The 16,851-nt window shown below is 41.5% G+C and overlaps 1 protein-coding gene across 15 annotated transcripts in view; it reads right to left on the reverse strand.

Moving 5' to 3' along the window:
* Positions 1-16,851, reverse strand: part of DTNA (dystrobrevin alpha) — a 222,719-nt gene that overhangs the window by 11,731 nt on the left and 194,137 nt on the right. For all 15 annotated transcript variants that reach the window (XM_063394714.1, XM_063394688.1, XM_063394720.1 and 12 more), the window contains 7 exons: positions 15,730-15,827; positions 14,247-14,360; positions 10,910-11,006; positions 5,445-5,604; positions 2,587-2,676; positions 1,903-2,071; positions 1,047-1,179 (listed from right to left, as the gene is read on the reverse strand). In XM_063394714.1, the coding sequence (XP_063250784.1) occupies positions 1,047-1,179; positions 1,903-2,071; positions 2,587-2,676; positions 5,445-5,604; positions 10,910-11,006; positions 14,247-14,360; positions 15,730-15,827 (861 nt within the window). The remainder of the gene's footprint in view (positions 1-1,046; positions 1,180-1,902; positions 2,072-2,586; positions 2,677-5,444; positions 5,605-10,909; positions 11,007-14,246; positions 14,361-15,729; positions 15,828-16,851) is intronic.

Raw genomic sequence — 16,851 nt, forward strand, 5'->3', positions numbered from 1 at the left:
GTGACCAGCACTGAACACCAGAGGAAAACTACCAAAAAAAGAATGCTAGATTTTATTAGCTCTTAGAAATCAGCAGCATAAAGAATTCCTGCACATAAAGTGATTTTGAACCTCATTTGCAGACAACTGATCTCTCAGAATATGTCTAATTTGGTTTTTTTTAGGCCATTTAATACATTCTTTAGGAGTGAGGTCCAAATTTGAGCCGATCACTGTGTGGGAACAAAGTTATTTTTGCTTGCTTGAGCTCTGCTCCCAAATAACTGAACTAGATCTCCCCTCCTACTGGCACTAGTTCCACCTTTATAAAAAGTATTTTAAATTCAGATATGCCAAATTAGAATAACTGAAAACACGGCAATAATCTGCAGCACCAGGTAGAACTGGAGACCATGACGCAGATATGGGCATCTACAGAATTCCAGCTCTCCCTGGCATATTTGCTTTACTCAGACTCTCAAACAAATGCCCTTTTGAGACCTTCCTCAGGGAGGTGTTTAATAACAAATCCCATGGCTTCTCTGCACCAGATGCTTGTTGAACACTTCTGGGATACAATTCACTTCAGACCCTTTTCTGTACCTCCAGGTTCTGACAATGACACACAGACTGCACTTGAGCTCCAGTTCACACTGGAGAAACCCTTATAAATGCCTTTTGCTATTGGAGAAAAAAAATATATGAAAATAGCAGGACATCTTGACACCATCAACCAGCACCTGTGGTAGTGGGGAATGAAATCTAAGTGACTCGGTAGGCATGGGCAGAGAACAAGCTCAGAGGCAGCTCTGTCCCACCTGGTTCCCTGGTACCCTTAGGGACTATTGCTATGTGACTCAGGCATGTGGTCTTCTTGCATAGGCACAAAGGCTGGATATATGTGTGTCTGTGGAAGGTGGCAGCAGTTTTTGGAATGTGGCTGCTCTGGTAACCCAGAAGAGATCACACCCCAGAGCCCACGGCTGGTTAGACGGCACTGGGCACCTGAGGTGCATCATCCTTTCTCACTCATGGAGAAACATGGGCAGCAGGTGATCTTCTCCCACCTGGTACGCCTCATCCTGCAGCTTCTGCTTCAGGTACTCCTCCATCTTCAGTTCATTCTCCAGTTGGCGGACAGAGTCGTTCTCGTAATTTTCATCATCTGCTCTGACGTAAGGGTCTCCATCTTCTGTAACCCTAAAGACAATTATCAATAAATAGCCTCCTCAGATGAATGACATCCAGAGTCAATAAAACTTCTCTTTATCATAATCTATGAGGACCGTGGGTTAATTTATGATAACCACATGCTCCACTGGTTAGTATTTTCCTGGCAGTGGAGAACGCTTCTGTTATTTCCCTCTCTCATGAAGTACACCAAAGGGCATATTCTGCTGAAGGCACTCCCCTAAGGAAATGAGTAACAAAAGTTCTTAATAACTTCATACAAGGAGTATGAACTAAAAATAACTTAAAAGATGCCTATTGTCTCTGAAAGGAAGGATCAGACTGTAAAAATCAATCTGTTTGTTCATCAGTTGAGTAGGTCAATGAAAAGCACTCTGTCTTTTCCATTTACACATTTCTCCTTTTCCAGTGAACAGGTTCCTTAGTCTCGATAAACAGGGAACGGGACTGCAGGGCATGTTTGGGAAAATAGCTGTCCCACAGCCTCCATGCTGCCTGAGTGTTGCAGGCATGGATGTCAGACAGCTCACTCCTGAGGGAGGCCTAAGTTCCAGGCTTTATTGTTTACAGAGCCCACTGCTATGTAACCATGAAGCAGTCCTCACTTGCATTTACACCTTTTTTTTTTTTTTTTACCCGAATAATTGAGAGGGAGAGGAAACACAGCGTGCTGCACGCTGTTTTGAGAGGAAGAAGAACGGGATCAGGAAGGGGCGTCAGGCAGGTACGCACATGTCACTGCGGATGGAGCCGCTGGCAGCAGCGCTGTGGATGTATCCCGGCTTCCGGGCGTGGATCTGCGCCAGGAAAGCCTTCTCAGACGTCGGCGACGGAACCAGGTCGTCAAAATGAGTCCGTCCAAACTCAGAGTCCACATTGCTCTCTGTCTCGCTGCCCACTTCTGTGAAGGAAAGACTCTCATTTAACTTTCACAAAAGTATATTGCCTACTTATTTAAGCATTTCTTTGCCTTTCTAACCGAGAATGCCACCTCCTCACAGCAAATAAAAGCTTATTATTCTACTTCCATTGGCAAAGCTTACGGTTTTCTTCTTGTGGTGGGACCAAATACTGAAGCTTTTTCTTATTTCAGTTATTAGGTAGGATACTTTAATGGTAATACTACAGACTGCATGTTACAACAGGTCCTGTATGATCTACGCGAAATCTAATTTCTAAAGAGTGAAATCCCACTCCATGTAAAATCATAGACAAACTTAAAGTTTGCACTGTATCCAGCTGCAACTCTACATCCAAGGCTTTGAGAACTGCTGAGTTCCAGAAGCTGTTATTTAGGGGTTTTTAAAATAAAAGCATAAAAAGCTTCGAAGATACAGATCTCCCTACCTCTCACTTTTTTCATGTAAATGTGAAATGTCACTTTGGTCACTAGTCCTCCTTGTTAGCCTCACTCACCAGAATTCAGTTCCTTCACCAAAGAAGACATGGTGTTGGTGATTGAATCTGCTGCCACCAGCAAATCATTTCTTAAGTTTCGTCTTGCACCTGAAGCAAGAGATGGACAAAGCACAGTGCCACTATTATTCACATGACATATGTTTTACTGTTGACAGTAGTTTTGACCCTGCTGAAAGCTGTCATTGTGATAATTCAGGGTATCAAAGTCCTCACGAGGGGCACGTGCAGAAGAGTTCTCTGCACAATAGCCTCATTTACTTATGCTGTATGCAAGAGCAGAAGCCTACCCTCATGCTTCATTTAATCACAATGCCAGATATGTGGAGATTATTCATTGCCATCAAGCTTGCATTTGTGTGGTGACACCAGCAGACCAGGCCTGGAAGATTAAATCCAGCGTGAACTCATTTACAGTGCCTGTGGGGGAGGAGGAAGAAATGAAGTGTTTTCTCTAAGTTCCCACAGCTCAGTTTAATGACACCATTATTGCCAGGTATTTGCCAGATAATTATGGCAAATGTTGAAGAAACACACTTGACCTCATCCCTCATCAAGACTATATGGATTTCTCTTCTCTGCTCCCTCTCAGCCTCTCCTGTAGCTCAAGGACTTTCTTGTACATTCTATAATTTACTGTCTTTCTCTCTCTCTCCCCCAAGCCCCCCTTGTTTTTTTTTAATAAAGGAAGCACTCCTGCCTCTCTAAACAGCCCCAGGCTGCTTTTAAACTCTTTCTAATAATGCAGCTAGAAGTGTTTCCCTGCTGAACCTGGCAATATTCCCTTAACCATCAATCATGAGAGATTCTTGTGAGCTGCATGGAATACTCCTTCCTTAGGAGGGGTCTGTGGGTAACATGCTTAACTCCCTCAAATCCTGAACACAGATACTATTGTTGAATAGCTGAATAATCAATATATTCCACAGAACTGCTAGTCTTTCAAATGGAATTATTTACAGGAATTGGCTACTGTACATTTTTTAAAACTCGCTGAATACAAACCAATACATTTAAAAAAGTTTCTCAAATCCTGAAGAGGTTTTTTTAATGTATCCATTAGCAAATAGTTACTGGAATGTAAATTATAGTAGTTAGACACTCTCTTACACACACAGACAACCACTCCCTCTCTAAGTCTTCCCAAATTTGTGTCTCTGAACTGTTGCAAATGCTGTGAAAACGAAACAGAAACAACGAAGACGAAATGTCCTTTAACCATGGCTTGTCTGCATTAAGTATACATAGGCAGATCTCTGTTGGTGCAGCAGAGAATGGAGCCATAAAATCTCAGCCCAACCCCCTCACAAAGTCGTATGTCAAGATGTGGCAGAATGCTGGCTTCAAGCTCTTTGGGTTTGACCTTCCCATCTAGAGCTTACAGTAAATAATGACACAAACCTAGGTATTTATCAAATGCAGCAGTTTTAAAATGTGATCACATAGCTTCTTACATTGCTTTTGATCTTGAACAGAACACATTTTTACACTTAAAATGCATTTGCCTGAGGCAGACTTAGCATTGTTTACGGATATTTTATTGTGGCCACTACATTATTTATCTTACTCTTAATTCTAGAGAAGCTATCCCATAACAGCATAGGAGCTAGGGCTCCATATTTTTGCCTGTCTCGATTTTTCTTATAGCAGAAAAAAAGGAAAACATATTGCCTGTTTTTCTTTTGCCACAGAAAATGAGATTAGCAGCAACCTATTATGTTGGGACCAGGAATTATGCCTGTGTCCAATACTTGAATTGGCCAGCACTTTAGGAGAAAATTCTTGATTGCATTACAGATTCAACCTTGTCCAAAAATACACACAAAGACACAATTCACAGGAAAACCAAGGGGCAGGGTGCATCAGAGGGCTGAACTGGGTTCCTGGGAAGAAGCATGCCTCCACTGTAGCAGGGGAACTTCTGATCTTACATTTAAACTTATGTTTAAATTGTGCTGGGTAAAGAGGGAAAAAACTTATTCAGATGATAGAATTGCAATTATGTACATATTTTAGAGTAGATTTCAAAAATAAGGAATATTTCTTCATTTAGATAACAAGACTACTCGCTTTCTGTGTTATTCAACACAATTTAATTAGTGGCCTTAGAAATTCAGAACAGTTTAAAATTTATTCTTACTTAAAAAAGAGTGGGAAGGCGATGACAGTTTTCTGGAAATGCAAAGAAAGGGTTCACCTAGACTTTCAGGCTTGATTCCTGTCTAGTCTAACTGGACCCTTCTCAGGCCCAAAGCAAGAAAGACAAGGGATGACAGCCTCAAGTTGCATCAAGAAATGTTCCAATCAGATAGAAGGACAAGAAATTTACACAATGAGGATGCAACAGAGAAAATTAGTGACAGGAGCCATTCAGAATTCAGCTGGTGAAGGTCCTGAATGGTCTGATCTCACTTTGAAGACATCTTTCTTGGGGCAGAAGGACACTGTGACTTACAAAAGCCCTTTCCACCTGAACTAATTCTATCATTGTATCATTTACTTCTAGGAAAGTATTTAAAACCAAACACACTGACAATGCCTGCTGAGGTCAATAGCAATTTTTCTGGTTAACAGAGCAGTGATAACTGTTCTCACCCTCTTGCATCAATATTCCTTCTCACCCCAAACTCCATTAATCGGCATCACTGTCCAGTTTCTGTTTACCTGCTTGCTTTGACAGCTTGCCTTGAAGGCTGACAAAGCTGGTTTTCAATGGCAAAATACGACTGTCACAGATATTGTTTTGTTTTGTTTCATTGCACGCAGCTCAGAAGCTGAAGTCCATTTAGTCAATAACCACAAGGAATAATGATTCTTCAGCCTCCAGGTGCTTTGGACAAGCTGTTAACGGGACTTACTTTGTGCAAAGGCTTCCTGCACATCTCCTCCCACGCCGGTCAGGGAGTCCTGCGGTGCGTGCGTGGGGGTGGAGCAGGCAGAGGCAGAGCGGATGGGCATGGGAATAGGGCGGCTGATGGTGTGGCTGGGAGAGGAGCGTGGCGAGCCTGCCCCCTGTGTCTGCAAAACAATACAGGGTTAAACAGCGCTTCGCAAGAGCCTGTCCTGCTCACCCATCCCTCGGCTTAAAGGCATCGTGCTGTTTGTACATAATTTGGATAATGTTAATTCTGCCAGAAGAAATAAACCAAAGTCAGTGGTTAGTTGACAGTAATGCCTCTGTGTAGAGAACCAGTAAGTAGGAAAATATGAGTTGAGATCTGACTTCCTTTAAGCATGGGAAAATGTCAGGCAGCTAAATTAAAAAAAAAATATCCCAGTTAATAAAGACCACACTACAGACCTCTCTGCCCCCTCCCCTCTCACTCCTCCAGTTCACATGCATGTCTGCTAGACTGTAACCCATTCTGGCTGTGAGAAGGGGAAAGCTGCTGGCACCAGCGTGGCTTTCAGCCTGGCCAAGGGACTGGAGCAGCCCCTTTCAGCAGAGCCCTGCCACGAGAGATGATCACAGCCCTGCCCTCTGCCTCCCTGCAGGGCAAGTTCATGGTACGTGCAACCTCTTACACACACAAAGTCTGACACTCGCAACAAGTAATACAAATTCCTGCTTTATATTTGGAGCTAGAGAACTATTTAAGCCACTATTAAATTATCTGCTCCACAGGACATACTCAAGCACTCCCAAAACACTGTGGGGATAGGGCAATATAAATTCCTGCTATGGGTTCAGCTGCTGAAAGCAAAAATGTTTTAACACCAGTCATAGAGATGGCATGCTGTTAGCACCTCACAGTTAGGATTGCTTAGCTGAAATTCAAGCAGACTTTACAAAATTGCAATTTTTACTAATGCAGCTAGGTGAGTGATACCAAGAGACACAGCACTCTTCTCATCCACTGTTTCAAAGTCCTGGGAATGTGTATCCATGTAAGAAAAAACTAATGCTGGAGCCTGCACCAAATTGCACATAACTTTAGAAACCCAGTGCTTAGCAGATGCCAAGGATGGAGGTGGCTTGAGTGCTTTTAAAGGGGAACTGCAACACAAGCTCCTGGTTGTTTTCAGTCAAAAGTGACTGGAGGGGTGGTGTTTCCCTTATCTTGGCTTTATTTTAAAAATGTAGGAGGATTTTTTAACTCTTCCCCTGGCATTTATTTTGACTCTGGTACTGGTTGCCACTGCAGCACTCTGATTATGTTTGGCAAATATATTCTAAAAAAGACAAGAGCAGGCCATTGCAAGATGAGTGCAGCACTGCCCTTGAGATTTTTATAAATTCCCAGCCTGGGCCATAAATAATATATCAGAATATTAAGCTATTTGTTCTTTTATCCTATCACCCCTTTCTAAGGGACATTATCACCTGAAAGCCATCAAGGGCAAATTAGGTTTATGAGAAATAAGCACATTACTGATGGATGAATGGAGGATTTAATACTTTTAATTTCTTTAATGATTGGTTTTTGAACATTTAAATGATGGATGAAAGGCAAATCAAATATATAAAGGCCAGATGCTCTCCTGTTTCTAGGATCATCTATGCCAGCTCCAGCAGAAATGGAGATATTTAGTCCTCCAGAGGAAGGGCCCAGAACAACTCGGAGATGCTCCAAGGTCCTTTTTAGTCATAACCCCTGCACATCAGGCAGGGTATCCAGGATCTACAGCTTTCCTCTTTCATGCCCCAACGGAGCACATTTCAGCCTCACCGAAATACATTTGTGGAAGAATTTTTGGTTCTCAGCTCTCTGAAAGACAAGTGTCCCTCTTCCCTCGCCATTTTCCTTAGCTCCCATTTGCTTTTGATCTCTGCTTTGGGAACATCAACAACAGCGGGAACTTTCAGAGAAAGATGAGGAAAAAAATGGACAAAATTTGTTTTCTGTCATGAAGTCACATTCAGGAATGAACTCCAGGATAAACATTTTATTTACTAAAAATAACAGATGCCCACTAGTACTTCTGGGCTGGAATTTTCCCTTAAGAGATGTAAAAGCTGCTGCACACCCAGTGCTTACCCTCTGCAGCTATGACTGATATCTTGTGTTTATGATAAACAAACACAAAATGTTTGGGAAGCACAGGAAGATGAAGCATTCGGAGTTCCTTGTCCAGGAAAGAACTGCTCACTTTTTATGCTGTTTGGGCAGTATCAGACAGAACTGATGAACAGCAAGTTGAAATAGGAGGATATTAGGGAATGCCTGATTTGAGAGGTAAAAACTTAATATATTTTAATCATCTAGATCCACCTCATCCCAGATTTGTGGGAATGAAGTGGTACTAGAATTGAATTCCTGCTTAGTGGTTATTGGGAGAACTGTGGTTTTCAAAGGCCAGACCTAATGGTCTGAAATCTGCTATGACAGCCAGTCTTAACTTCTTGGTAAGGTCAGCAGAGAAGACAAGCACCAAATTGCTCCCAAACCTTGACAGCTCTACCAGCTAAGGACTAAAGCATGCTGAAAGAGGAGCTACCACAGCCACCATGGGTGTTCGGATGGCTTCAGCTTTTGTCTTGTACTTGGCTGCAGCTAGCAGTGTTCTCATGCCTTCCTGGAAAATTTTCAGGTATTTCATTTAATTCACCATCCCTAGTCAAATTGCTACAGCTCTTAAGTTAATTCTTGCTAGACAGAAAAATTTTCCCATTATCAAGCATCACGCATGCCTAGCATAAAATGCTTGAAATGAAAACTGGCTTTCCAGGAGTTTTAGCCCATTGCTCCCTCTGCTGGGACCGAACAGGGATGACATATGGGGAAATCGCACAGCCTCATCAAACGACAGGGATGTGAAGAACTCATTATCCTTTCTCAAGAAAGGGCAATGGAGAAATAGATAATTCATAAGCATCAGATGAATTGCCAGGCTGCTCATTCCAATTGAATTCGTCCAGAAATTAATTTAATCCTGTTTCTCTCAACAGATCATGAAACGGCACAGCATAATGGGGATCATTAAATGGAAATGGTGAGAGTAATTCTTTAGCATCATCACCTGGTATTCAGTAAGGCTATTACTCTTGGAAAAAAACCTCATAAAAATACCTCATAGCAGCCTGAAAATGTGCTTTCACTTACACAGTCCAGTGAGCATTTTATAGGATAAGGTAACTCCTGCCACACTGGATGCTTCTCTTTTGTGAACAGATTTTCAGAATCAAAAAAGACAGCCCTTACACAGAGGTGGTATTTGATCAGATTTTTTTGTTGTTGTTTGCAACAAACTGAAGCTCTACAAAAATTAGCCAAATGTTGGTTTTAAGAAGGTGAGCACTACCTACAAACTCTGCATGCTGTATCACAGACAGAACACATCAGACTTGTGACTGCGCTTCTGCTGATGAAAGCAGGAGGAAGCGCGTTCTGTTAAAATGAAACACTTTTATTGAACTCATAAATCAGACTACTCTAAAATAAGTCGCTTTTTTTAAGCCTCATATATTTCCAAGATCCATTACAATACTGAAAAGCTCTGAAACAATTAAATCTCTTAAAATTTTGTATTATTAATGTAAATGCTTTTTGATCTAGATTGCAGAAAACAATTATTTCCCTGAAGCATCAGTGTCGATTTTAAAGATGTGCACACTGTGCCTTGACTGCTTCTGGATAAAATGGGCTTTCCAACTCATTGCCCTTGTCTAATTTAAGCTCAGTTTCGTTTTTCTTGAAAGTACAAAATTTCTCATTACGTTTTCAAAATGTTATCTATTTAATTCACATTCTATGTTGGTTTCACTACATTTGAGGGGTGGTTTTTATACCTTACATGTTTTAATTTAGAGGAGTGAGAAAAAGAGTCCTTGTAGCCATGACTCACTTTCTAGTGCTTTTTGAGTTCTGGTATGTTCCATTGTGAAAATTGCTTCAAGACACTAATGTGGGAAAAAACTGCAAAATATTAATTTTGGTCAAAAGAACACACACACACACACACACTCTTCTCAAGCAAAGGAAGTAACACAAATCACAGGAGCACAGTCACATTTAGGAGTTAGTAGGGCCTCCAAAGAGAAGGTAACTTGCTACCTGTTTCAATTCTTCTTCCTAAAGAGAAAGAGGATCAGCACATGAGATGAGCCAGGATGTAAGTGAAGAATGAAAAACAAAGCCAAATTTGGAGCACAGGGTTAAAGGTACAATCAAGATAGTTGAAGATATGAGACCAGGTTAAGGTCCCACCTCTGCACACTTTGAAACACCAGAACAGTGCAAAGTGTGCAGAAAGCTGCTGTCATTTCCTACCCCAAATTTTCTCTGTCGAGGCAGTGACTAACAGCAGGAAGCCTTCACTGCTAGTTGTGGCACTGCACCATTACATGGTATGAAAAGTATCCTGCCTTCCTCCAGCTCCCAAAAATCTGCTGGCTCTTCAGTGGGCTCTGCTGCTGAGGTGCCACCAATTTATGCACTGTGGCTGCAGAAGCCTCTGTCTGAGGAAGAGCAAGTGACACAAGGTGTCAAACTCATCCTTTGGTGCAAATGGATCCAAATGGATGCATGTTGCATCTAAATGTGGGCGCGTTGCATCTCAGTGGATTTCAGTGAAATTCCTTCTGCTCTTATCTGAGCCATATTTGACCCAAGTTGCAGTGAATTTCCATGACCTCATTTGATCTGTCATAGATAACAACAACACAGAATCTCCTATGCTACTTAAGGCGCCTTCTTCCAATGTGAATTTCTGGCATTATCTGTCCTGAAGCACATCAGGTAAAACAGGGCTGAAAAATAAAACCATATCTTCCACTTTACCCTAGTCTGTCTTTAAAAATGCACATGCTTTTTGATATCTTTGGTCTTAACTGAGATCCTTTGTTGAGACATGTTTCATCTGTTTAAAAAGGGCATGCTTCTGTATCTGTGAAAATGAAACAGGGGTTGCAGGGAAAGCATCTCTGAGGTGAGAGACGTAGATGTGGTTGTCAAATGACTCATCTGGCAGAACCAGCAACTGAATAAGTTAAGGAAAGTTTAACTTAAGGGCAAATTTAAAAGAACTAGCCTAGTGATTCCATACTGTCAGCTGCAGTGAATAATAGTATACAGTGGAGAGGTGTTCTTCTTACAGCTAATAGTTAACTTGTTTTACACGTTTGTTTCTTTTCTTTTTCTTACTCCTCTTAGCAGCAGGTGACAATGATGATGCAGTGCTGTTACAGGAACAACATCTGAGCATCATCTGAAATCCCCAAAGTAAAAGACTAAGGCAAAAAATAAAAAGGGAGGGAAACACAGCCAGATTTTGTGGGTAGAAACAGTCAGGTTCTGCAGAATTCTGTGGTTACATATCCTCCCTCTCCCTTCATATCTCCCTCTTGCTTCACTTTGTGTTGTCCTTGGTAGTAGCTCCTTACCTTCAGCAGTTTCATGAGGCCTTCTAACTGAACCATGAGCTCCCTTCGGCTTTCCTGGAGAGCAGACATCCTCTGTTCCAGCTCATCCTTCCGCTGTCTGAGAAACAAGCACATCTGATCACAGCTTACCCCTCACAGCAGCTGTGGCTTTTACTGCATCATTTGCCCAGCCCTACCATGGGATACTTGCCTACAGACCACAGCAAAGCAAACACACTGTAGGAATTCAGGACAAGGCTTAGAAATGTGGCTATGTGAACGCTGGGGAGTTCCCTCTTACTGGGAATCCTCGTGGGACTGAATAGCGATAAGGGAAAAGACAGACACTGACACAGACCCTTCTTCAAAGAACAAATGAGTTCAAACAAGTTTGTGTTATATTCCCTCGTGGAAATGCCTGGCAATTTTAGCTTTGGAACTCTCTAGTCAATAACCTCACTAGCTGTCAGGAGAAATTAAAGCCATGCCCTGAGGGACAGGAAATTGCAGCAGGGGCACTGAACACAGTGAGATATGAGCGAAGCTAAGAGAGTTCAGAAATTCAGAGAAAAAACCTGTAGTGATCTGCTTTTGTTTCTATTTTTTTTTTCTTTTTCTGGAAGCAAGAGGAAGCCGATCACATAGCACAGATATAGCTGCTTGAAATTAGCTCTTTGCACTCGCAGTCCAGTGCTGGCTGTGTGAGTGTGACTGAGCCACTCCAAGTGTGACAGTCTCTCTGTGTCCCCATACATCTGAACAGCTTGAATTCTGCACAGCTCCATTGAACAGGATTGGGGAACAGCACTTCCACATGTTACATCACTAAATTGTGGGAGGTCCCCACCTGAAAACAAAATAAAATTGTTGCCTCCTGGAAGTTACGATTTCATTAACATTACTATTGAAAAATATACATATTATGTGTATTTTATACTCTACTGCATTGCACATAACATACAAACAGTATGTTGTTAGCCTTGTACTACCTACAAAATATGACTATTTAATCCTAAATGGAAAAGCACTGGAACCAACAAGACTTAAGCACATTTCTTGTATTTAGGGCAATATGAAACCCTGATTTTGAGCCTTCACTGTAAGTGAGCAACTACAGATATAGTCAGCTTTGACTTCCACAGGACTGCTCATGTGTGCTATCTCTCACCTATATAATAGGATCATACAGTAACACTGCCAGGTAGCATTTACTCTTCTGAAGGACTGATCTATATTGCTACACAATGCCTGTGTTGGCTTTTCTTCTTCGGACAGTAGTGGTTGGAAATGCTATGAACTGTACAAAGGCAGTGGAGTTTAAGAAACTGCTAACAAAAATAAAGTCTGTAATTCAAAGTGGCAGGTCCTAGTACAGGGCTCTGCTGGGTTTTAGATTCATCCCACAGGGAGAGAGGATCTAAGCAGTGTGCACTGAACAGATTACTCCTCTGAGGTTTTTCTCCCACTGTACTCCAGAGAAAATTCTTGGAAGTAGGGGTTTTCCAGCCTGTCTCCAAGACAGTACAGGTAATGTGAAGGAATGCTGTGTCCAGGACCTCGTTTCAGTGAGTGCCACACTACAGCAGCTTGTGAAAGATGCTGGGACAGGTATCCACAACATGATTTACAGATTCCAGCATTTCTTAATACAATGTGAACTAAATCGCTCTACAGCCCTAACTGCTTCAAGCCTGAAAAACCAGCAGGGTAACAGACATAAATCAGGGCTGCTACCCTGAGTCCTGCTGTTTTACACGTAAGAACAGCCTCATGCCATCTTAAGTGTCTAGGAATCCGAGGTGGTGTCAAAATTCCCCAGTAAATCCCAAGTCTGACTTTTGCCTTTCACCTTTCAAATGGTGTACATTTCAGAAGAAATGCAAAGCAGTTCAGACTCACAGATTAGAAGTTATCTTCTGTTTCTCACACTGCATATTAAATCAGGGAAGGTAGAACTGAGGAATGCCCTAAGGACGTTGCATATCAAGAAATTAAAATAAGGGTATTATGCCTTAATATATGTATCAAAATTGAAAAGAGGGAAAAGTTAAGTAGTCGGCCTGCTAACAGTGCACAATCATTCCTTTTTTTTTAAAGTATAATGAATTTTTTTAGTCAACTACATAAAAAACTGATTTCCTAAAACTGCTGAAAAGAGACTTTCAGTTTGATGGACAAGATCTACATTATTGGTATATTTTACAATGTACATATTTTAATGATAGTCAGTATTATATGCCTCACACAATGTCACTTCCCTGTAGATCTCTAAAAGTAATTACACATTAAAATTACTCATAGAAATGAAGAAGCTAATTTGTATTTAGAGTGGAAAGCCAAAGTAATGATTTGTAAACCCAAAAAATATTTTTGTGAGGAAAATTCCGTAATAAAACTATCCAGTATTTATAAAGAAAAGAATTTAGCACAGTTTCTTACAGTAATTTCCTTTGGATATGCATCAGACTGCTAAAATATTAGTTGTGTGAGGAGCAGCTAAGTAGCAAAATATCTTCTTTAGTCAGGGGCAGAATTTCATTGATTCATTGGAAAGAAAGTGCTTACATTCGCCTCTCTCTATTCTCATATAGAGCATTCTGAATAGTTCTTATTGGATTCTCTGTCTGGCTCTCACAACGTGAACTTCAGGACTTTGATGGAGCCTATGGATCTGGGCCAATGACAATTGTACTTCTTCAATGTGATACACATGGAAATTAGTAAATCCACGTAGGGTATCATAACTAACATGCAGGCACATCCACATTAATGTTTTTAGCTTGGTGGGATAACTGGAGGAAGATCCTCCAAATCTTCAGCAGCTGCAGTTGACATTACTCTTCACCCCCCACGTGACAAAGGGGATCATTCTGCACCCTGGTTTTGCACCACTAAGAACTGACCTCTCCTTAGAGTTCAACAAGGGGAAATTTCCAAAGATTAACATCCAGTTCTGGCTGTATTTTCATGTAGTTCTGTATTTTCTTCAGTATTAACTAGAAATCTTTCTAAAGGCATTTGTTCTGAACATTTTTTCCCCATATAATTAATGGCATTTGGACCAGGCTGTGGGGACCTGTTCCAAGTGACCTAAGGGCCTAACCCTGCAAATCCTGATGCACATGATTAACTTAAGGTAGAGGAGTAATACGTGACATTTCTCGTGCACGCAGTTTCAAGCATAAGTTTAATTACTTCTAGGACAACAGGCTGCACCAAAAATGGATAAAAAATACACATTGGCTGACTTACTTTAAAAAGCCTCCAAAACCACAAGCCAGGCTTATTTTTTATTCTCTTATTGAGAATGACTGGTTGGCCCCTGTCAAGGCCAGAGGTTTTACTGCCATGGACTTACCTGAGGAGTCGGAGCTCTGCAAGGAGAGTGGGATTTTGCTGGGCCTTCTCTGGTGTGGGCTGAGATGCTTGCTCATGCTCAAGTCGCAGCCTCTGGATCTCCTGTAGGATTTCTCTTGGGGAGGAGAATAAGCAGAAGACCGTAAGTCAGTAATTTTCCACAAAACCAGCTCCCTGGACATTGCAAGAGGTGAAAAATTATGACTGTATTTAGCTTTTAATCAATGAATATGTATGTGAAATGACTTGTCTGCAGCCAACCAAAGTGGACCTCAGCAACGGGAGAGGGCTTTGGATATTTTCTAAATAAACTCTTAGGATTTTGCCATAAAGGGAAATCGTTCTTCAAAACCTCCCCAAAACAAGAGGTAGACATAAAATAGCTCTATGCTTGACTGAACTGTTCCAGTTTAATTCTTTACCATGAACGTTTCCAGCACCTCATGAACTTAAAAAAAATTGAAGTAACCTTTCTGGACATTGTGGAGTATCAGAGAAAATTTTTAGCCCTTAAAAATACTTTTAATGTGAGCAGAGATGTGAGAGCAGTTGACAATTCACAAAAAAGTACTTTAACAAGACTTGTTAGGAACTCCTGGCTTGTGAGCCCTGGAGTGCTGTCAAAAGGCTAATACAAAGCTTCACAGCAGAAGGCTGAAACCTTTGTGAATTTTGCCTCTTCTTCACAAAGTGCTGGAAGCAGACGGTCAGGAGGCAGCCTGGAACTATGAAAGGCAAATCGCGACTGGAGCTGGTGGTGCTCATTACACGGTGCCAGAAGGCAGTGCAGAGTTTGGAATGGGAAACCATCTGGTCTGGGCTAGCCTGTGTTTTATGGTCCGGCACTGAAAGCAGAGCTCTGCTGCCATACATTTCATGGCATCAGGCAGCCTGGTAGCCAGGGCCAGGTTCTCTGCTGTTAACAGGCATTGCTCCTTTTTGGGGCCGGCTGGCCTGTTTCTCCTGGACACTCTCTCTCGGTCTCGTTCACATCTGCACCTCCTGTCTCATTTGATCAGCAGCCTAACTTGCTGCTAATCTTCCTGCAAACCTTTCCCAGCCAGACTGTGTTCTGAAGAGCTTTAATCATGTTTTCCCCGAATAAAAGCAGGAGAGCATGACATTACAAGCGTGACTGATCCTTTTATCATTTCACGTTATAGTGCTACTGAGAAGCCAACTGAAAGTTAATCCAGTTTTGAAACAGGACAGGGTTTTTTAAAAAACTCTTAACAAACAGCAGCTGCAAACAGTAAAATATCCATGATTATATCATGTCATTGGACAGTACACTTATGAAGACATGGGATGGCTATGGATTTTAGAGCCTTTATCCTATTGTATGCACCTTTTAGTGCTCTGCTTTTTTGTAGGGGGAGATATATGTGCCTGTATAAACACATTGTACAGGCATAGGTGGTAAAAAAATGCAAAGAAACAAACACAGTGAACTGTACAAGAACAGGTACTTAGTGGATCCTTACCGGTTTTTATTTTCAAGCTCTGCAATCAGCTGCCTTTGTTGCTTGTTTGCATCAATGGTGAAGGAGATATCTGATGCCCCTCTCTGCTGACTCGGCTGCTGTTGTAAAACAGAGAAGGCTGCATTGAAAGAGGAATAGCCAGCATGCACCGTGACTTCAACACAGATCTGTTCTGTGAAATCTGTTTACAGAAAGTGCAGCACCAAGCCTGCCTACACTAAAAAAAGAGCATTCACGTTGTGCTCATATCAGTATGGAACCATTGCGAGTAAAAGCAGAGTAAGTGCTAGAGTAAATAAACCTCAGTGTTTACCATCCTGTCATTCATTGCTTTTTCATGCAGCTTCCTCTGAACCTATCATAAAAGGCAATGCCACTGCTGCAGGCAGTTGCTGTAATGTGGCTCTTGATACTGATGCTACAGACAAGAGGAGTACACTGAAACAAAAACCATTGTCTGCCTCTAGAAAGAATGGGATGTATTTCCAGTGCAGTGATGCTTTGCTCTCTTGAAAGTACGGTTTTACTTTCACTTTGAAAGCAGTACTCAGTTTGCAGTCTGGCTTTGTGGCCCATTTGGCCAAGTTTTCCTCTATGCTCTCATGACACTTCAGGAAACCTCTTTCCCCAGTCCTTCAGGTACAGGAAAATCTTTTTTTCCACCAATAAAATGAGATGAGAATTTGCCTCTCACCAAAGTAGGCAGTGCTCACTACAGCTTCATTGGACTATGCTCTCTTTGCATGTTCATTAGCAATAATCAATTATTACTTTCCTTGTTCACACTACCTGTGTTTCTGTATTGTAACAATGACTACACAGTGCAGGACATTTAAATGTTTCACAGCTATGAAAGATACCCATTTATTTCTAACTCCAACCTAAAAGAAACATATATTTAAAAATACTCTGCTGAGTTACTGCTGTGATATGAGGATTTCTCACCACAAAAAGCCCTGTGAAGTGTAACTCAGGAGTGTTATTTTATGTGATGCCAGGCATCTCCTCTGCCAAGAGATACACCCTCAAAAAAGGATGAAGATACATCTCAATAGCATAAGAAGCCTAACAAAGGTTAGGGCTGTCTGTGGCAAAAGGAGAGACTGTTTCTCCTGTGACCAC

The sequence above is a fragment of the Prinia subflava genome, chromosome 1 (genome assembly GCF_021018805.1).
Source record: "Prinia subflava isolate CZ2003 ecotype Zambia chromosome 1, Cam_Psub_1.2, whole genome shotgun sequence".
Taxonomy (NCBI): Eukaryota; Metazoa; Chordata; class Aves; order Passeriformes; family Cisticolidae; genus Prinia; species Prinia subflava.